The 23,380-nt window shown below is 40.2% G+C and overlaps 1 protein-coding gene across 1 annotated transcript in view; it reads left to right on the top strand.

Moving 5' to 3' along the window:
- The window catches only part of RAB38 (RAB38, member RAS oncogene family), an 88,181-nt gene that overhangs the window by 28,323 nt on the left and 36,478 nt on the right, over positions 1 to 23,380 (top strand). Inside the window, exon 2 of the mRNA XM_056114693.1 lies at positions 2,336 to 2,616. Within this exon, the coding sequence (XP_055970668.1) occupies positions 2,336 to 2,616 (281 nt within the window). The remainder of the gene's footprint in view (positions 1 to 2,335; positions 2,617 to 23,380) is intronic.

Here is a 23,380-nt window from a genome sequence, read left to right as displayed (position 1 = left end):
CATCTGTAGGTTATATGTCATATGAAGTATTTTATGCTTTCTTTCATTGACTGGATGATGTGGGGATTTAAAAGAGCCTTCTGTGATATAACCAATCTAAGAAATATTTTAGGGTCATCATGCGCTGATCTTGGAAGCATTTTGCATTTTTGCATTCTTTCTTGCAGTGTTTGATGGAACACACAAGCTCACACAAAGTATGTACACCCTTCACATATTTATTTTTCTATGTGTTTATGAATCATGACTTCTTACAATCTGTAGTGTTAATGGTGATATATCTGGACATGGTATCCTCATAAAACCTTCCTTCGTTTGAATTAAATTTCACTGTCAAAGACCCTTAGCCTCCACATGGTTTTCATTGTGGTGTGCTCTTTGAGGTACATTGACAAGTATTTTCTTGACTCTGTATCCATTTCAGAATTTTGTTCCTTTAAAGATTGGTTCGCTTACTAAATATATATCTGCATTGGTTTAATCAGTATAACTCTATAAAACTCCCAATAAATTCCCAAGTCCATATAAAAATCTCTTGTCTCATTAAACACCTTGAGGTCTTTGCATCAGAAAATATTAACCAAATCTTGGTGAACTGTGAGATCTGCAATTATCGGGAGTGAGTAGTGGAAGAAATGGGATTTTTTTCTTTTGGATTACACCAGTGGGGTGCTTCGGGACTCTGTGCTGATGCTGATTAACCCTGGTCTCCCACATGAAAGGCATGTCCTTCCACAACAGGAGTTTTACATTTTGTGTTAGATGGAATATTTATACTTTTCTGTCATAAATTCTATCTGGAGACCTGTTCTATTATCTTTCAAAGTATTTAATGTGCTGAGAAAAGGATAGCAAAACTCAAGTGCCAACTAGTTGACAGTTGCTTGCTGCTTTGCATAGATTTATTTATTTCACATTTATTGCCATTTTGCAGATAATAAACTAAATGTCAGATGTTTCTAAAACTTGCCAAAATTTCCTTTAAAATTAAGATTAGAATAAAATTGATTCTAATATATTTTAAAGCTAGTCCTTATGTTTATTTGTATGTTAGTTATTACTAAGAGCAGGGACTTTATTTATCCAGTAGAGATAATTTCATTCATTGCTGTATTCCTGGCATGGATACAGTAGGTGTCCAATCAATATTTCTCCTGTTGAGTTGAATGGAGTGTGCATAGACTCAGTGTGGTGTGCAGAAGCTAGCGGTGTACCCGATTGTGCATAAAGCTGGAAGAGAGAGTATGTAACTGTGGTTTAGTAGTTGAGAATGTTCACTGGTGGAAAATGGATATGGAATTTGGATTCAGGCAGCTCACATTTGGGTGGGTTTTTTTTTTTTTTTTGCTTTTTGGATCACACCTGGCGATGCTCAGGGGTTACTTCTGGCTCTGCACTCAGGAGTTACTCATGGCGGTGCTCAGGGGACCATATGGGATGCTGGGAATCGAACCCGGGTTGGCTGCGTGCAGGACAAACGCCCTACCCGCTGTGCTATTTCTCCAGCCCCGGCAGCTCACATTTGAACTCTTACTCACAACTGTATAATTAGAGTTTGTCACTTAGCCCATTTTAATTTCTAACTTTAAAATGAGGACAATAATGTATCTTCATGATCATTTTTTCAAATTACAGTTCTGATTCATAGTGAAGAGACAAAAATATTCCTTGATATTAAACTGCCTTCCTTGAAAATATGGATGTCTTTTTAACAGAATACATTATTTAGTAATTGTTATGTGTATAGTTTATCTTATTTCACTGAGATATAAATTCTATGACAGGGCTTTTATATTTGAATGATTGTAGCTGAAGTTATTAGAACAATGGAAATATTCTGTATTGGACATGTTGAAGATGCTACTAGTAACAAGTAGTTTTCTGAGTTCTTGAGTGTTTAAGTGTAGATAGCCTACTGTGCGTGAGACTGGGTTTGACTCCCTGAGCGTCATTGGCTAGAGCTCTGGAGGCCTCTGTTGGAATGCTATGGGGTAACACACTTTTTGTGGTGCTTCAGGTCACAGCAGCAGTATCCCTGCCTGGAATTTCACTCATTGATCTACTTGGTGGCATCACGTCTCCTGGGCAAGCAGGCACTCTAATGCTAAATCATATCCCTATTTCTGTTTGTTTATTTTAAATAAATAGGTTCCCTCTCTGTGCAAAGATTAAGAACAAAGCTTCAGGATTATGTATGGAACTCATTCTTTACAGATTAAGACTGAAATGTTTTACTGAGTGTTCTGCTCATACTGGAAGCCTTATAAGTCTCTAATGGACAACTAAGTCTTAAATTATAATACATTTTTGCTTTCTTTTACTTTTTTGCCAATAGGTCAAGAACGATTTGGAAATATGACAAGAGTCTATTACCGAGAAGCTATGGGTGCATTTATTGTTTTTGATGTCACTAGGCCAGCTACATTTGAAGCAGTGACAAAGTGGAAAAATGATTTGGATTCAAAGTTAAGTCTCCCTAATGGCAAACCAGTTTCTGTAGTTTTGTTGGCCAACAAATGTGACCAAGGGAAGGATATGCTCATTAACAATGGCCTCAAGATGGATCAGTTCTGCAAGGAGAATGGTTTCGTAGGATGGTTTGAAACATCAGCAAAGGTAACGTGACCTTAGAAAATAAACATAGGCAAAATTCACAATGAAACGATATCATTATCAAGATACGTTATTATATTTATTTATATATTTACATGTATTTATATTTATACTTATATTTATTATATTAACTATGTTTAGTGATTATACTTCCTAGACTTTATTAAGCTCCTTTGAATCTTAAGAGGATGGGTGGGAAGAGCGGAAATGATTAGCCACACAGTAAAATGAATGTGACTAAAAGAACAGAGTGATGTGTGTGCTGTCCTATTCATAAGGATTAGTAGCAGTATTCAATTACTGAGTGCTTGTTATGTATTAGGCATATCCTACACATATTTTTACATCCAATTCTTGCAGTAACACTGCTGGGTTTGTGTGATCTTACACTAAGTGGAAGAAATGAGCATTATATCAAGTGACATTTGATTATTCATGTATTAGTTTTTTGTTAACATTGAATATATCTTCAATAGACCAGGAATTTCTCTTTGCCTTAGAAATGAAGCTATCTGGGCTGGGGTGATAGTATAGCTGGGATGGCATTTGCCTTGCATGCAGCTGACTTGGGTTCAATCCCCAGTGTCTCATAACCCTCTGAGCCTTGCCAGGACTATTTCCTAAATGCAGAGCCAAGAGTAACCCATGAGTCCCACCAAGTACAACCCAGAAAACCAAAAAAGAAAAAAAGAAAGAGAGAAAGAAGGAAAGAAAGAAAGAAAGAGAAAGAGAGAGAAAGGAGGATGGGAGGGAATAAAGCTAACACAAGAACATTGAACTGCCAATTTAGCAATGCATTAAGAAATTGAGAAAGTAATACTTTAATACTTGATTTGGACTCAATAATACTTGATAAGAAAGTAGAATGAATGTACAAAGGTCCAGAACATGGTTTGGTTGGCACTGCTGGTTTCCTTTGTGTATGGCAGGAAGTAGGAAAATGTTGGGTTAGAACTATGGAGAATTCCATGTAACAGAATAAGGACATAGTAGTTCTCACTTTATATTGTCCATAGGATCTTTGAAATTTCTACTTTAGTATAACCACAAGTTAAAAAGATAGGTTTTAAAATCACATCATTTCATTCAATCTTACCTAAGATTGCATTTTCTCATTTACATGACAGTGTAACTACATTTAATGTAACAATGTTATTTTAGGATCTATAATATTATACTTCCTTTTAAGTCCCATTCTGTATATCATTTGTCAGGTACACATCTTTGTCTTTTATTTTTTAATCAAAATGGTATCAAGGAGAATAAAAAGTCCTGGTAAATATATAATATGTATATATTTTTTTCATTAAAGAGCCTTGATTTATAGAGTTACTGATAATTGAATTTTAGGCATACAATAATTCAACACCAATCCCCCTGGTGTCAACTTCCTTACACCAGTATTCCCAGATTCCCTCCCCATCCAAATGTCCCCACTACCCCCACCTATCAACTTGACAGGCACATTACAAAGTTACAGTGATTTACGCTTAGATCTCATGTTTACACTGTTGTTTAAATCTGTGTTTTGGGTATATGGCTACACCCCTCATATCACTGGTGTAATTTTAGCCCCGATGCTTGTTCACCCATTACTTCCCACTCACTTCTTCTCCTTGATTCTTTCCATGATGTTTTAATTTTTATAATAAAATACATAAAGAAAATAAAGTACCTTTTTGTATTTATGTATGCATATTATATGTGTATAAATGTATTATGAATATAATATTATATATAATGTATTTCTGTAGATTTGTCTCTTTGGGAAAAAGTTTTCAATTAACATTGATCATGTCTCAAATAAATCTCATTGACTACAATATGGAGACTGCACAAAGCTTAGATTTGTCACTTTTGAATGAGAGCCTGAATTTCTCCATTTTTGGGGGGAGGGGGAAGTTGGGGGAAGCACACCCAAAAGTGAACAGAGGCTACTCCAGGCTCTGTACTCAGGGCTCACTCCTGGTAGTGCTTAAGTGACTAGATGGGGTTCTGGGGATCGAACTCAGGTTAGCTGTTTGAGAGGCCAGCATCCAAGGTCTTACTATCCTATATGAAAAATTGAAATCATCTCTTGAAGTTGAGAGTAACTTAAGTGCAAGTCTCAAATTCTACCTACTCACCTACTTTAGGATCCATATAAATAAATAAAAGCGTTAACATTTTTATCCTTAGCTAATTAGCTCTCCAGAGGTTTTCTAGGTTTACATTTTATAATTTACTGAATCTGAGATATAACTGTAACTAAGGCCTTGTGGAAAAACAGGAAAATATCTTCAGAGAACTAAATCATAGTGTAGTAACCAGAGGCACTCCCTGCTATAAGGCTCACACGTTCATTTCTTAGAGACAGGTGCTTCATGAATCATGCTTGGACTATTGTAATAATCTGTTTCTGGTCATCCCATGATAGTCTGTATCAAAGGCCACTGAAAACTCATCATCCCCAAGGATTAACCTCCTGTCACTGTCTAATCTTCTCTTGACTATATTTCTTGAATCAAATTAAGAGACCTTTGAATGAGAGACCATCAAACTGCGGCTTGCAGACCAAATATACCCTGCATTCTATTTTAAAGGAAAGTTTTTCTGAAATGCAGTCATGCTCACTCTTACATTACCATGCATAGTTAACTGTTGCATTAGAGGCCCAATGCTTGCGAAGTCTGAGCTATTTCCTATCATGCACTTAGCTCTTTAGTGCTGCACTGAAGTCTTAGAATAATGGTAACTTTTCTCTAGCTATGTATTCTTCTATTGAATTTACATGATTTAACTTATTTTTAAAACAATCTTTGGCAGTAATATTATTATTCCTGTCTCACGAAGTTTCAATTGGAGAGTATAAATTAAGTAATAAGGATCTTATGGTTGAATTGTAGTAGTGTTGAGATTTCAGGTTGTATATAATAATAGTATAGTAATAATATGCACTAATAGTTTAGCTTAGTTCACCAACTTTCACATTGGTCTAAGTTATGGTCTTTCTAATATGACCTTCTTAGTAGTCACTGTCTATTGAATTCATTTAAACAAAGAAATTCAACTACATGTGTTAAAGTTAAAGAACAAAATTCTAGTCAAAAAGTAGAGTTTTTGGTAATCAAGCATCAGGGGTTCAGACATAAACTATGCTATTTTTCTTTTCAGAACTCCGGAGACCAGGCCTATTAATCAGAGTTTTTTCAGAGAGGATCAAAAACAATTCTCATGTCTCATAGAAAAAGAAATTCAGTTCTAACAAACAAGATGTGTCATGTTTTTTAATGATTATTTCAGGATAATTTAATTGTGGTTCTTAATGACTTGATTTTTTAAAAATTTTTATTAGTGAAACACCATGAGGTACAGTTGTAGACTTACAAATTTTTGTGCTTGGGTTTCAGTTATACAATGATCGAGTACCCACCCCTCCACCAGTGCCCATTCTCCACCACCACTTATGCCAGTATCCCTCCCACCCGATCCCCCATCCCATCCCTATCCCCATCCCCCATCCCACCCTGCCTCTGTGGCAGGGCATTCCCTTTTGTTCTCTCTCTCCTTTTGGGTTCTGTGGTTTGCAAAAGAGTCATTGAGTGGCAATCATGTTCGTTCTATAGCCTACTAGTCAGCATGCATCCTTTCCATGTAGTTCCACTTGTATATAAATTTCACTACTTCATCTTTTCTTACAGCTACATAGTACTCCATTGTGTAGATGTACCAAAGTTTCTTTAACCAGTCATCTGTTCTCGGGCACTCAGCTTTTTATTCCAGATTCTGGCTATTGCAAACAATGCTGCAATGAAAAAACAAGTGCAGATGTCACTTGGACTATACTTTTTTGTCTCTCTGGCATATATTCCCAGGAATGGTATTGAATGGGAAAGGATATTCACCCAATACACATCTGGCAAGGGGTTGATATCAAGGATATATAAAGTACTGGTTGAACTCTACAAGAAAAAAAATCCAACCCCATCCAAAAATGGGGCAACAAAATGAACAGAAACTTTCTCAAAGAAGAAATTTGAATGGCATAAAGGAACATGAGAAAATGCTCTACATCGCTAATCATCAGGGAGATGCAGATCAAAACAAGAATGAGATATCATCTCACACCACAGAGACTGGCCCACATCCAAAAGAACAAAAGCAATCAGTGTTGGTGCGGATGTGGAGAGAAAGGGACCCTCCTTCACTGCTGGTTCAGCCCTTTTGGAAAGCAGTATGGATGATTCTCAAAAAATTAGAAATTGAGCTCCCATTTGACCCTTAATGACTTGATTTTGACAAAGTCTGGAAATGTACGTGTATTTGTCCTAATTTCTAGGAGGAAGTGAAGAAGGATGAAGACCTGCTGTGTCCCACAGTGCTCAGAATAAAACCTGCTCCTAAAAATCAACAAAGATGATTAGAGCCAAAATATTAATACTAAGGTTGAGACATCTCAGGTATTATGTTTTATAAATTCCTATGACCTATTGTATTTTTTCTGTTAAGAAAAAGCAAATATCTATGCCTTTTAATTTTGTGTGGTTATAAAGAAACAATTGAAACTGGGTTTAGACACATATATGTTTGACTTTGGCTCATCTCTCTCATTTCTCATCTTTTTTCTTTACCATCTTTTCCTTCCCTGCCTCCTCCTCCTTCTCCACTTCCCCCTCCTCTTCCTAATACCTAATTTTCTCCTCTTTGTTTTCTTGCATTAGTTTGCAATATTGCCTAAGACCTGCAAATGTGTTTAAGATTCCTCACACCAGTGCTATTAGTCTTCTCTTTTAATGGTCAGTCACACCACTTAGAGAGATGAATCAGAGTATGACATGGATGAGGAGCTGTGTCTTTCTGAACCCAAAGAAACAAACTTGTTCCTAGCTGCATCCAGGCTTTAAGACTTATCCTGAGGAAGAGCATGGGGATGCATGTAGGGCCTCTTCATCAGAGAGTGATAAGTGTGATTGTTGTCAGGTAACTTGGGGTCAGAAACTTGCTTTGATGTAAAATTAAGTGCTTTAGAATAAATTTCTGAATTATGCTGAGACTCCTTTTTTTTTAAATTTATTTATTTATTTATTGAATCACTGTGGGGAAGGTTACAAAGCTTTCAGGTTTAGGTCTCAGTCATGCAAATATCAAACACATTTCCCTTTACCAATACTTATTTTTTACCATGAAGGACCCCAATAGAACCCCATCCCCCACCCCTCCCAGTCCCTGTGAGGCAGATGAATTCTAGTTAACACTATATCTGCTTTGATTAGATTCATTGTTTCAATAAAAGATTCACCACTATTATTTAGAGTTTACCCCCCCCCAATCAGACATGCTGAAAAAGCATTGTGAAGTGATTTGCTTTCTACAGCTGGGTTCAAGAATTAAATGTTGGTTTTGGATTTAGGCTATTTTACCTATTGACCCTGGAAGTATTTCTACTGAAAGTCAGATAGCTAAGAAATTGGTTTCTGTGTTCTGGAGTCGTGGCCGTGCTGGAGAGCCGCTAGTGGGGGACAACTGGTGGCCTCGGTAGGGCGTGAAGGGCGGACCGGAACGCCCCCCTTCCCATGAGGTTTTAGTCGCCCCCACACCCCCGGCTCATACCTGCTGTCCACAAGGCTCCCATGCGGCCGCCATCTTTCTTTCCAGAGAGGAGAGGGCGAGTGGGACAACACCCTTTCCCCTCTGGACAGACATGATGGCCTGGATTAACGCATAGTCCTTTCACTTTTCTGCTCCAAGCTGCCGGGTTCTGCATTAAGTCCTTGTGCTTCTGGGGCCGTTGCCGTGCTGGAGAGCCGCTCGCGGGGGGCGACTGGTGGCCTCGGTAGGGCGTGAAGGACGGACCGGAACGCCCCCCTTCCCATGAGGTTTTAGTCGCCCCCACACCTCCAGCTCATACCTGCTGTCCACAAGGCTCCCATGTGGCCGCCATCCTTCTTTCCAGAGAAGAGAGGGTGAATGGGGCAACACCCTTTCCCCTCCGGGCAGACATGATGGCCTGGATTAACGCATAGTCCGTTCACTTTTCTGCTCCAAGCTGCTGGGTTCTGCATTAAGTCCTTGTGTTTCTGGGGCTGTGGCCGTGCTCCAAACTTAACTCTGATTTTCAGGGAGAAAGGTTGGGTGGTTTACTTCCCATGGATCACTTTGTATATAGAGAGATGTCGCGCGGCCGCTTATGCAAAAAAGTTTTTGAAAAAAGTTTTTGAAAAAAGTCCTAGTTCCCGCATACTCGGGCTGTGCTTGTAGAGGCTTCTGGTCACCGGGGTTCCATCTGGGGGAGGCGGGATGCGGTACCTACCCCATTTGGGACTTGCTGGTGATCTCGGCTCTTTTTGGAACCTGTTTTTTTTTTTTTCCTCCGGGATCTGTGGTTCCCGCCCTCCATGTGGTCCTTCTCTTCGAGAATCCTTTTTTTATATTAAAAAATGGGAGTACAATAGAATAAGCATTCAAAGATTAAGAAAGAGTATCGATACTCATGAAATAGTTAGATGTTATCAGTATCACCAGTTGCTTGGTCTCTGATAAATACAGCAATCATGCAAAACTTGCAAACAACTTCAGGATCTTCTCAGGCAACCCCATTGGCTGCGGTATGAACTATAGTCAGTTTGTGCCATCTTTAATCACTTAAATTCTCTCTCAAGTGATTTTCAGAAAAATGTGTTAGAGCTAGAAAGATGTATTTGGAATTTAGGAATTATTTGTTAGGTAGAGGTTCATAATCAGGGAAAATGAAATAAAATGGGGAGTTTTTATAAAATTCTGAGTTTTAAAAAATGCTTTGTTATAAGGGGAACCCTTCTTTGTTAACCACTTTTAACCCTTTGTTAAAAATCCGTTTTGTTTATTGAGAAATAGTGTCTGTAGTATTTATTTCTTTATATTATGGAAAACCAGCAGGACTATACTACTGTACAAGAAGGGAGACATCCACGACATTAGCAACTATTGCCCTATCTGTCTTGTCTGTTGTCTACAAGCTGTTCATTTGAGTCATCCTGAATAGGATTGGCAGAACACTAGGATGAAGGACATCCATGCGAGCAAGCCGGTTTCTGAAAAGAATTCAGCACGATTGACCATATCCACATGATAACCAAGATCATTGGGGTTTCTCGGGAGTTCAAGATGCTGCTCTATCTAACGTTCATTGATTTAAGGAAGGCCTTTGATTCTGTTGACACTGGAGTGGTCATCAAAGCCCTAGCCAAACAGGGCATTCAAACTCAATAAATCAGGCTCCTCCGTGAACTGTATAGTGGATTCACTATCAGGATTCTACAAGGAAGTGATCATCCATGTCAAGAGAGGGGTTCGGCAGGGTGATACCATTTCACCAAAACTCTTCAGTGCCACCCTTGAGAACATCATGTGACGACTGGAATGGGAAAGAATGGGAGTGAAGATAGACAGCTGGCAACTATATCACCTCCGCTTGGCTGATGACATCATTCTAACAACACCAAACATTAGCCAAGCAGCACAAATGCTGGCCAACTTCGACCATGAGTGTGGAAAGGTCAAACTACAGCTGAATCTCACAAAGACAATGTTTATGAGAAACAGTCTCATTCCTGATGTTCCATTCGCTCTCAATGGAATGAACATCTCCGAATGCAACAGTTATGTGTACCTAGGTCGAGAATTCAACATGATGAAATGACCTGGCACCTGAGTTGCGCAGAAGAAAGAGAGCAGCTTGGAATGCCTTCAAAAGCATGGAAGAAATAGCTAAGAGGACGAACAACCTCCGACTCTGGTCACATCTCTTTGATTCCACTGTTCTTTCTGCATTATCATACACCTCAGAGACCTAGGCCCTATGAAAACAGGATAAGAATGCTATTCAGGTCTCCCAAAGTGGAATCGAAAGAGCTATACTTGGAGTATCATGCTTCACTCAAGTGAGAGAAAGAATCCGGGTTGGTCAAAAATCAGGGACGCTGTCTCATTTCCTTAGCATCGAAAATCAGATGGGCTGGACACATAATGAGATTTGGAGATCACCACTGGACTAGAGCCATTACCGAATGGATTCCACGGGATGTCAAAGATCGCATGGCCATCCACCTACTAGATGGTCAGACTTCTTCGTCAAGACCCTGAACGATCAGTTTGAGGCTCTTTGTATTTCTAGAATGAGCAGACCACACTAGCACACAGCAGGGATGAATGGAGATGTTATTGGCACCCACTCGAGAATATCGATGAGTAACAGAATGTCAAGTGGTCAAGTGATCAGGTATGGAAACCACAGTAAAGGCTGCAAAAGAAAGAACTTATTTATACTGGAGACCGAGGGATTAGGTCTAAACTCTACCTTAAGCATTTAATGGAGTTTAGAAGGATGGTTGTGCTTTCTTGTGTTAAAAAGGGGAATAGGAAGTAGAGGTACAGAGGTCATTAGATATTTGTCAAATTTCTAATATTTGCACTCAAAAATTTCTCATAATATCTATTCCTATAAAATATTTTAAGGAAAGAGACATATATACCTATATTTCAGAATTTCAAGAGGAAGGATGCTCCAAAGGTCTACATTTTCTGAATTTAGTCTGATCCATAGATAAAGTGTGTGAAAAAGCACAGGTCATAGAAAATTAGAGAAACGTGTGGATTCTTAGTTTTTGATTCTTGTGAATGAAAACATTGCAAGATACAGCTGGGTGCACGCCTGATCGAACGTGGCCTGAGGCCTTCACTAGGAGACCAGCCTCCATAGACCAATGCTGGATTCTGCTTATCGAATCAGCTTCTTCATGGATTTGTGCTCCCAACCACAATTTCTGTTCCCCAACTTCAGACTTCTGCATCTCACTGAGTGTCATCCAAATAGCTCTACCTAACCAACATGTCTGAAATTCATCAGCTTTCCTGAAAATGGTTGCAATTTATCTAACAGTAACAATATAACTTACAGTGACCCAGATGGCCTGAGCCTGTCTACAATGTCGGTTTCTCTATAACGAGGAGAGTCACCCTACCGGACCAGTCCCCCCCTCCCCTTTTGCTTAGCATGCAAAACCCTCGAGCATTGTTTGCTACTTATTCCCTTTATTTGCTGATGTCACTAGATTGCATCAGGTGGTCTGTAACAAGGTATTTTCCCTTCCACCCCACAGCTGGAGTATATATTTACTGTCATTCACTTGTCTCTCACATTTACTTCCGGACTTAGTTCAAACAGCATTTGTTCTGAGAGCTCTGCTGATCTATGACATTTCTTACCATATTGGGATCAACGTTTTTCTTTATGGATCTGGCCACTGAGCTGTGTGTCCCAGGTATCCACCACTCAGTAACTTATAAATGGACAGTGATTATGATAATGTGAACAGTGTTTATTGGATAAAACTTTTGCTTTCTGATAAAAATAGTGTTTCTTCTCTTGCTTTTTGTTTGGGGGTATTTCTGTGCTTATAGAACTGTACAGAGCAGAAAAAAATCATTTACTGCTGCATTTCCCAGGAGTGCTCCTTGTTACATAACTTCTTTCCTCTGAAAAGCTATGCAGACACTTTTCACAGCAGGGAGATTATAGTGTCCTGCAGTGTGGAGGAAATAGTAGAGAAAAATATGGGGGTGAGAGAAACAGCACCCTTTAGAGACTTGGACACTCAACTAGAAACCATAATTCTTTATTTCGTAATAGCTCAGAGCACCTGCCAAGAACATACCATTAGCCTGAATCTTACAATCCATTTGTCCCTCTTTCCTACACAATGATGAGAATTTAGCAGATTTCTCCTCATTGAAAATTGTTATAATCATTTTTACACATATCTCATTTGTCATAGTGTCACTTGAAGCGTAAGCACATTGACTATTAATGTGGTTATCGGAGATAATTGTTCTTTCTTCCAAAAAACAGATCCAGAAGAATTTTTGAGGATTTTCCTTGGAAAAACGAGGCTGAAATGCCAGATTTAGTCTAGAAATCTATTCAGTGACACTGATTCTTGAACAGTTGTATACATATGGAACACTTGAAATGCTTAGTAAAAGTTCAGATGCCTCAATATCATAGAGATTTATCTGAGTATTATCAGCTTTTACCTGGTGTCTGGGGCAGGGAGGGAAGGCAGGATAAAATATAGGCTTTTGGAAGCTGTCATTGGTAATTTTGATATGCCCTCTATTAAATGTACATTGTACATTGATTCATTCTTTTATCAGTCATGAGTTATTTCTTAATATACATGATATATGATAGACTCTTGGGCTGAGAATCGGAATACTATGATAAAGCTCACAGTTTGTACATATACAGAAGGGGATGTGACTGAGTTTAGAACACTTGTCTTAACCTGGGTCCCTGGGCTCAATCCCCAGTACTGCTTGGAGAGATTCCCTTAGCTGCAGTGGAATAGTAGCCTCACAACAGAGGGTGTAACTGCAGAAATCTTAAAACAAAAATACATCAATGAAAAACATTAAAACACATTTTCCTAAATAGCAGTACTCCTACATAAAAAAAAACACATTTTTCACCCCTGTGACCGGCCTTTGTCTTGATATGAGATTTCCCCTGGCTTTTTCCCCTCTGGAGTAGCCTGTGTTCTCTCTTGAACATCTCTTTTTCTCTATCTTGCTCTCTTTCTCATCATATTAAACTATTTACAATAATTTAAATAATTATTTACAATAATGTAAACATTATTGCATTAAATTATTTAAAATAATGTAAATAAATTTATAATAAAACTAATTTTTAAAACCTCTTTGTGTCCTAAAAGTTAACACATATCAAGGATTAGTTACAATACAAAATAAAGTTTCTTAAAAAGTAGTGACCTCAGTGAGCACTATGACATCATTTGTAGGTGAAAGTATTTATCTCCATCTGAGAGTGAGACAGCTTTTATGGGATTTGTGTTGATAACTGACTTCCAAATGGAAGGTCTTGGGAAAATTTTTTTTCTTAATGGAGTTTTTGCAGAGAGGTGGTAGGAAAACAACTTTAAAACTCCCCAGGCATTTTAAAAATCATAGTCAAGCTTTCATCTGTACTCTAAGTTATCTAAATAAAAATATGTCACTTCTGTAGAGTTACCCGGTTTTAATAGTCATAAGAAAATTGTCAGTGTAAAATTACAAAGAATCTTACAAACAATACTGTAAGCTTAAGAATAATAGTCAAGGCTTATGAAATATTTTCCTGCTCTTAACAGGATCTGTTATAAATATTTTTTATTTTATTCATTTTTCACAAATGCTTGTGAAGTAGGTACTACTATTATATACATTTTTCAGAAGAAGTAGCTAAAGCATAGAGAATCAAATGATTTACCTGAGATCATAGGGTTAGCAGATAACAGAATGAAAATTAGAAACATCCCTCTTCATAGATTTTTTATTAAAAGTTTTTTAGCCATCAAAAATGAGCTTCGATTACCTTATTTTATTGACAATATTTAGACATATTCATTGGTAAAGGTAAAGGTAAAGGCCCTCCCGTTGATCGTCGATTTGCTCGAGCGGGCCCAGTAACGTCTCCATTGGAGATTTTGTTGTTACCGTGTCTGGCATATCGAATACTCTCGGTAGCTTGCTGGGCTCTCCGAGAGGGGCGGAGGAATCGAACTCGGGTCGGCCATGTTGGCCGCTTGTAAGGCGAACGCCCTACCCGCTGTGCTATCGCTAATCTGCTATAGTCAATAATGATCTGCTCAACACCTCTTCCATTTAATAGTAGATCTCTATTACTGCGTTTAGTTGCATTATAACAAAAATCAGGGGCCAAAGAGATAGTACAGTGGCATTTAGCTTGAAAGTGGAATTCATTTGGTCACCCAAGCTCCCCCAGGATTGATCTCTCAGAGCTGAGCCAGGAATAAGCCCTGAGCACTGTCAGGTGTGAACTCCTCCCCAAATTTTTGCTATATCATCAGATAATCAAGCATTATTCATTCAGGTTATCATCATTATCCCTTAGTGATTTAGAAACTCCTAATCATAGCATTTATTCTTCTGAGACAACTTTCACCCTGAAGGTCTCCATGCCAGTGTACTTTTCCGATTCAGCCCTGAAATCTTAACACAGCTGGAATTCTAAGACTTTTCTTTATCACTGAGACTGCTTGCTGTCTGGGTGTTAGATTAACTCCTAGTTTTTCTGGAATAGTCTCCTAAAACCACTTAAGAAATCTATTTCTATATATATGAGTTTTTGATATCTTCAACTGCTCTTAATACTCACAGTTTTAGTTGTATATATGGGTATATAATTCCAGGTTGAAAATTATTTCCTCTGATAACTTGAAGGTGTTGGATTATTTTAGTACAGTATTTAGTGCAGTTCCTTAGATGTCTCATACCATTCTTAAGCTTTGTATGTAAGCTGTTTTCTTTTTATTTCGGGATAATTTTCAGAGCAATCTCTTTGCCTCATATATTTTAATTTGAAATAACACAATTCTATATTCTATGTAAGCTTTTTTTGTTCATTGTGCTGAGCCCTTTGTAAACTCTTTAGACCTGCAAACATATGTTTTAAGAAATACATATAATATTTTGATTGTTATCTTCTTTGTTCTTTTACTTGCTCTTTTTGGTTTCTGAATTAAGTCTGCAAAGTTACTTTAGTACTTTAGTTTTTCTCATATTCTCAGAACTTTATTCTATGTGCTTCTTTTACTTAATATTCTATTTTTGGAGCAGACAAGGGCAAGACTGGGCAACAGCTGGTAGTGCTTAGGTGTTACTCCTCGTGTTGTGCTCAGGGGTTACTCCTGGAGGTTCTTGGTGGGGTGGAGGTGGGGGCATAGGTGGTGCCTGAGGTACTAGCTCCCCAGTTCCCTTAGTTTTATACTATTGTTGCAATTTTTAAGTCAGAAATCATCCTTTTAACTTTAGGAACATTTTTACTATCTTTTTTTTTTATAGCATCTTACTTCTTAGTTAAAGGTAAAGGCCCTCCCGTTGTTGTCAATTTGCTCGAGCGGGCCCAGTAACGTCTCCATTGGAGACTTTGTTGTTACTGTGTCTGGCATATCGAATACTCTCGGTAGCTTGCCAGGCTCTCCGAGAGGGGCGGAGGAATCGAACTCGGGTCGGCCATGTTGGCTGTGTGCAAGGCAAATGCCCTACCGCTGTGCTATTGCTCCAGCCCCACTTCTTAGTTAAGAATACCATAACTTCCTGGCTGGAGAGATAGTACAGAGGTTGAGGCTGATAGTGCAGCTTTGCACTAGGTTGAAACTGGCCCCATCACAAGTCCCCTAGACAGCCAGTAGTGATCCCTGCGGGCAGAGCCTGCTCACATATACCCTGAGTACCTCAGGGTGTTGGCCCCCCAAAACAAACAAAAATGTGATCGCTTTTTATATTTCTCTAGCTAGTAGTTTTCTTAAACTCTGTCTTTTTGTTTCTTGAATTGTCTCTCTCTCTCTCTTTTTTAAATTTATTTATTGAATCACCGTGAGAACAGTTACAAAGTTTTCAGGTTTATGTCTCGGTCATACAATGATCAAACACCCATTCCTTCACCAGTGCATATTTTCCACCACAAAGAACCCCCATATACCTCCCCATGCCACCCCTCCCTGTGCCTGTTTCATTTCATTCATTTCATCATCCTGTTATTCGTCGATTGCCTCGAGCAGGCCCCAGTAATGTCTCTTTCATCCTAGCCCTGAGATTATATTCAAGGCTCTTTAGGAGAATGAGACCCATCATTGTTACTGGTATTTGGCATATTTGGTACGCCACGGGGAGTTTGCCAGACTCTGCCCTGTGGGCAGGCTACATTCGATAGCCTGCAAGTTTGTCCAAGTAGGAATGAAATAATAAGATAATAAGATGTCATAAAAAGAAGTCCTGATAAGATGGTTCTGGGAGCTGGATTTTATAGTCTCTGAGTCTTGGCCGTTGATGGGATTACACGGCGCCAGGCGGCCAGGTGGTGGGTGTGACCCCCGCCTACTGGAATTTGAAGGATCTGGGTGGAGGATGCTCGACTCCAATCCGAGTAGGCCGGGAGATCTCGGCCCCGGAACCCGCGTGGCTTTGTCCCGCTGCCAGTACCTTCATGTGTGCGGAGAGTGGTCTCAGCATGGTGGTGGCTGGTCCTGGAGGTCTTCGGCTGCCGGAGCCCTGGTTGGGGTGGGGAGGAAAGCTCAACCCGCGTCCCTCCAAGGGACCCCAGCGAGGAACAGCCAGGCGAGGGGCAGGAGACTGCTCTGGTCTCGGCCACTGATGGGATTACACGGCGCCAGGGGGCCAGTTGGTGGGTGTGACCCCCGCCTACTGGAATTTGGAGGATCTGGGTGGAGGATGCTCGACTCCAATCCGAGTAGGCTGGGAGATCTCGGCCCCGGAACCCGCATGGATTTGTCCCTCTGTCAGTACCTTCATGTGTGCAGAGGGTGGTCTCAGCATGGTGGTGGCTGGTCCTGGAGGTCTTCGGCTGCCAGAGCCCTGGTCGGGTCGGGGAGGAAAGCTCAACCCACTCCCCTCCAAGGGACCCTGGCGAGGAACAGCCAGGCGCGGGGGCAGAAGACTGCACTGTTCTCGTCCGGGAGCTGTGCCTCGTCCAGCTCCCTGTGCCTGTGAGGCAGATAATTTCCACTTAACTCTCTCTCTACTTTAATTACATACATTATTTCGACAAAAGATGCACCATTATTATTTGGAATTTTCCCTAACAGGGCTGGAGAGATAGCACAGCAGTAGGGCGTTTGCCTTGCACGCAGCCAACATGGCCGACCCGAGTTTGATTCCTCCGCCCCTCTCGGAGAGCCCGGCAAGCTACCGAGAATATCTCGCCCGCACGGCAGAGCCTGGCAAGCTACCCCGTGATGTATTCGATATGCCAAACACAGTAACAACAAAGTCTCCAATGGAGACGTTACTGGGCCCGCTCGAGCAAATCGATGATCAACGGGAGGGCCTTTACTTTACTTTACTTCCCCTAACAATCAAACCTGCTGAAAAGGCATCATGAAATAATTTTTTTTCTATTGCTGGTTATGAAGACCATATGATGTATTGCATTTCTGATATTTTACTAATTAAGTCTGGAGGGATTTCTGCCAAAAGCAAAATAGTTCCCAGACTGATTTGTGTGCCTGTGGGTCCATGGCTGTGCCGGAAAGTCGCTCATGGGGGGCAACTTGTAGTCTCGACAGGGCAAGAAGGACATGTTGGTTCCACCCCCAGATCCATGAGGCTGCAGTTGCCCCCTCACCACACGTTCATACTTCAAATTGTCTCTTTCCTTAGAGTTGTTTTAGCCTGTTTGTTTTATTACAGTTTGTTGTTGTTGATTTCCCCTTGAAATGTTTGATGACTCTTAAAAGAGCATTTATTTATAAGAATAAGACCACTCAAAGTAATACTAAGCTCTGGGGCTAAAGTGATAGCACAGCGGGTAGAGTGTTTGTCTTGCATGTAGTTGACCCGGGTTCAATTCCCACCGTCCCATATGGTCCACCCAATCACCACCAGGAGTTAATTCCAGAGTGCAAAACCAGGAGTAACCCCTGTGCATAGCTGGGTGTGACCCAAAAAGCAAAACAAAACAAAAAAAACCCCCAAAAAACCCAAAGTAATGCTAAGCTCTGAGTTGACTAGTAGGCTTATTAGTGACTGTGTCGACTGTTGAGCTGCACTCTAGGTGGGTAGCCACCAAGTCCTCTAACCTGTCATGATGGAGGTCTTTTATCTAGAGAATTCTTCGCTTTGGGAGGAAGATTCCAGCACTCTGTGAGGGAAAGAAGCATCCAGTTACCATATTTATAGATTTTGACTTTTTTCAGTCTCACATTCCCTATAGAGGAAAATTAATTGGTGTCTCTTGAATCTCTTGTAATGAAATCTCTTGAATGCTCATGCAATTTTTTTATTCTTTTATTTTTATATCCGACTTGAAAGAGTTTGCTTTTTAAAAATGGCTAGCTCAACCAAATAAAGGGTGTTTGGAGGATCCTCCCAGGAGGGGAGATGCATGTCGAAAGTAGACTATGGGCTGAACATGTTTGCCACTCAATGCCTCTTTTGCAGACCACAACACCCAAACGGAGAGAGAGAACACAGGGGATTGCCCTGCCACAGAGACAGGGGGGATGGGGGGATGGGGGTGGGAGGGATATTATCCATGGTGGTGGAAAATGGGCACTGGTGGAGGGATGGGTATCTGATCATTGTATAATTGAAACCAAAGCACAAAAAATTGTAAATCTACAACTGTACCTCATGGTGTTTCATTAATAAAAAAAAAAAAGGAAAAAAAAATAAAGTAGTTTATGTCCCTGAAAAAAAATATGGCTAGCTCAGAGTTTTGGTAGGTAGAAAAAGAAATTAACAGATTTCCTGAGTCTGAAAATTGACTAAAAGATGGTGATGAACATTGATATCTATTTTTTATTTTATTTTATTTTTAATTTTATAAAAATACAAATTTTCATTTTTTATTTCGGGGCTGGAGCAATAGCATAGCGGTAGGGCGTTCGCCTTACACGTGGCCAACATGGCCGACCCGAGTTTGATTCCTCCGCCCCTCTCGGAGAGCCCGGCAAGCTACCGAGAGTATTTGATATGCCAGACACAGTAACAACAAAGTCTCCAATGGAGACGTTACTGGGCCCGCTCAAGCAAATCGATGATCAATGGGAGGGCCTTTACCTTTTACCTTATTTCATTTCAGTGTATAACTAGACTAACTGCAGTTTCCTTTAAAATTAGAGATAAAGAGTATATGAGCTATAGAGCTGTATTTCACGTGGACAGATAGCAAACTTTGCATGCAGGAGACCCAGATTAGACCCCTGGTGTTGCCTGGCCCTTGAGCACTGTTGGGTATGAGCACCAACTGGGTGTGAATCCCCCAGATAAATAAAGTTATAGTTATTTTTTCCTCATACCATAATAAGACGGGCTGGAGCAATAGCCCAGCAGGTAGGGTGTTTGCCTTGCACGTGGCTAACCTGGCTTCGATTCTTCTGTCCCTCTTGGAGATCCTGGCGAGCTACCAAGAGTATCTCGCTCTCACAGCAGAGCCTGGCAAGCTCCTCGTGGCGTATTCGATATGCGAAAAACAGTAATAACAAATCTCACAATGGAGATGTTACTGGTGCCCGCTTGAACAAATCGATGAACAATGGGAGGACAGTGCTACAGTGTTACCATAATAAGCTAATGTGCAGCAGAATTTAGTTTATCCAATAAATGAGTGTCAAATAAACTCAGATTTTATTTCATTAGACCTTGTTCTTCTCATGCCAACTTTCTATTTTAAAAGATACACAGGCTGAAGAGATGGTATATAGGGTAAGGCACAAGCCTCTCATACAGCTGACCGGGGTTTGATCCCCAGCACCTATGTGGTTCTCAGCCAGGAATGATTCCTGAGTGCAGGGAATTTGTTCAAGCGGGCACCAGTAACATCTCCATTGTGAGATTTGTTATTACTGTTTTTCGCATATCGAATACGCCACGAGGAGCTTGCCAGGCTCTGCTGTGAGAGCGAGATACTCTTGGTAGCTTGCCAGGATCTCCAAAAGGGACAGAAGAATCGAAGCCAGGAGTATTGCCTGAGTAATGCCAGGAGTGAAGTACCAGCTCCCCTAAAATAAAATTATTCTTTTGCAAACCACAGCACCCAAAAGGAGAGAGAGAACAAAAGGGAATGCCCCGCCACAGAGGTGGGGGGTGGGGTGGGGTAGGGGATGGGAGAGATACTGGGATCAGTGTTGGTGGAGAATGGGCACTGGTGGAGGGATGGGTATTCGGTCATTGTATAACTGAAACCCAAGCACAAAAATGTGTAAGTCTACAACTGTACCTCATGGTGTTTCTCTAATAAAAATTTTATAAAATTATAAAAATAAATTTAAAAAATGTAAGAAATAATAGACAAAGACTTTCCTTTCTCTCAGAAGCCTCTGGGGAGGCCTGCCCCTTGCTTGGGGGCTTTGTCCCTGAGCAATGCTTGCCTTCTCCCTTCCTGTGTCGCTTGGTGGTTTTTATTATTGATTTTGTTGATTCCTTGTTTCCTGGTCCTTTACCTTCTTTGATGTGTCTCGTTTGCCATCTCTGAAGCGCCTTAAGATTTGTGGGCAACAGTTTTGCTCTCCTAAGGCCTTCTGTTTCATCTTGATCTGTTTCACTGCTAGTGAGGTATTGATTTCCAGGGCAAGCCTGCTGGGATTGGCGGGAAATCAATATCCCATCAGAGAGAAGTGAAAAGCAGCAGCAGCAGCACCTCTGCCGCCAATGCACTGACCTGACATGCGGGGGCTCGGGGAAAGGCCAGGACATTCCAGCCCGATCAGACCACCGGAAAATAATGTGGACAAGTCCAGCAGAGAGCAATCAGGAGTTGTAGATCCATTTCCTAACACTAAATTGACTGGAGTCATCTTTTGAACCCAATTTTGCATACTAAAGATGCTCCAAGGCAAGAAGGTCTCTCCTGGCAAGTTTTGTAATTTCCATGACTTGGAGTTTCCTAGTTTAGGCAGAATCTTTGTGAAAATTTACACAAGTCATTAAGCTTTCCAATTCCAGAGGGTTGACCAAACAGAAGATGCCAGCCCTGAAGTGCCTGGAGTTACCTATACATTTTTAGGGTTGTTTATTTTGATTATTTTAGTTTTTATATCACATTTAGTAGTACCAGTCCCAGGTCTGTGCCAAAGATTGCCTCAGCAGTGCATTAGAGATTGTAATCTCTCTCTCTCTCTCTCTCTCCTATATATATGATATGATATATATGTGTATGTATATATATGCACGTGTGTATACACATATATATACATATCATACACATGTATATAGCTATATATATATATATATGGGTGTGAGCGATAGCACAGTTGGTAGGGCATTTGCCTTGCATGTGTCGACCTGGATTTGATTCCTCAGTCCCTCTTCGAGAGCCTGGCAAGCTACTCAGAGTATCTCACCTGCAAGGCAAAGCCTGGCAAACTACCCATGATGTATTCGATGTGCAAAAAAAAAAAAACAGTAACAAGTCTCACAGTGGAGACATTACTGGTGCCCACTTGAGCAAATCGATGAACAACTGGAGGACAATGCTAACAGTGCATATATATATATATATGTATATATACATATATATAGTGTGTGTATGTGTATGTGTGCTGTGTGTGTATATGTACAAGCTAATCTTTCAATCTGGAAGAGAGCAACATAGAACAACTAGACCCCCGCACACCAGGCTGTCTTCACTTGGGCAACTCAGAGGGGTCGGGTGAGTTCCCTTCCCTGCCCCAATAGAGCCCTGGGAGCTGAAAACCTCCAGAACCCAACCGCTGCCATTCTCACAGCAGCTTTGATTTTTTTATTCAAAATGGTAAATATAGCATTTGTATTGGAGAATTTCAAACATTTCTTTTTTTATAGGATTTTTTCAAATTCACCACAGAATTTTTCACTCTTTTATAAGCATGTGTGTATGGGGGGGGGGGAGGGGGGTGGTTAAGAAACTCCATCCTGTATTGAGAAATTTTCACACCATTTTCCCCTAGTGGAATAATTTATATTCTCTCCACTTACCTTTATTTCCTTTTTTTAAGTGAGTGATCAGACCTGCTGAAGTTTGCCGGGCAGACTGAACAGAGATAGCATAAATCTTGGCTAGACAGGGGCTACGTAGTGGGTAGGGCACTTGCCTTGAATGTGGCTGACTGGGCTTTAATTCCTGACATCCCATACGGTACCCCAAGCACCAGCAGGAGTAATTTCTAGTACAGAGCCAGGAGTGACCCTTGAATATCACTGGGTGTGGCCCCAAAACAAAACAAAAATCTTGCCTAGGTCACATTATTTCTTAAAAAATAATTAAAATTAATTAACACTAATTTAACAGCTGGATGAATCTGAATTTTATATTTAGCACTAATCTATGATTATAGTTTCTTTTTTATTTTTGTTACCAGGGACTGGCAAGAAGAAGTGGGAGTTAGTCTTAGTTTCTTTCTTTACTTTGTTTTGTAGTGTCAGAGATTAAATTTAAGGCCTCACACATGTGAGCTAATACTGAGCTATATCCTTGGCCTCTCATGGTCCATTTTTTTGGCATATGAAAGTAAATTAAAATGGAACTGCAGCTAGGGTTATGCCCACCTATATTTAACTGCTGCCCTAAAAATCGTGCCAGTTTGCTCTTGGGTAGGGCTACTCTGAGCTTTCATTCTGACTTCTGCAGGACTAGAAGGAATTCTCTTCGTCTGCTGTGACAATCTGATAAAAAAGAACCAAATTTAAAAATTATTCTCCTTTATATTCAGAGGTTTTGTCTACATACAAAGGTCACACTCCCCAGGGAGTTGGTTTCTTGGGGACTTAAACTTTTGCATGCCTTACAGATTTCCAGGAAGAACAATTATTCCGTAAAGCCTTTAACAACTGGGTCACCCTCCCCCTCCTTGAAAAGTTGAAGAAGAATTTTGCGATACCCACCTAATAGACTTATTTTTATATTTTATGACTAAATAAGTAGTTACTCTTATTAGCACACGGAGCCAGGGAAAGAAGGTTTGGATACCTATACATAATTAGGATTTTGTTTGAAAGGAAGAGGAGATAATGAATTCTGGGTAGTAGTCAAGAATGAATTAAAATCTCCAAGAAAGATACATCTTGTGAAATTCAAGGAAAAAATCAACGTTTCTAATGAAAAAAGTTACATGTGAGTCCCCATTCAGCACCCATGATTGATTTTTGATGCTTTGGAGAGAGATTTAGCCCCACTTCGTGGAGTTTAGAGCCCATTCCTAGTTGTGTGCTAGAAGTCACACCTGACAGTGGC

The sequence above is a fragment of the Sorex fumeus genome, unplaced genomic scaffold, assembly GCF_029834395.1.
Source record: "Sorex fumeus unplaced genomic scaffold, SorFum_2.1 ptg000026l, whole genome shotgun sequence".
Taxonomy (NCBI): domain Eukaryota; kingdom Metazoa; phylum Chordata; class Mammalia; order Eulipotyphla; family Soricidae; genus Sorex; species Sorex fumeus.
The sequence above is the reverse complement of the archived record's forward strand: the minus strand, read 5'-3'. Positions and strand labels throughout refer to the sequence as shown.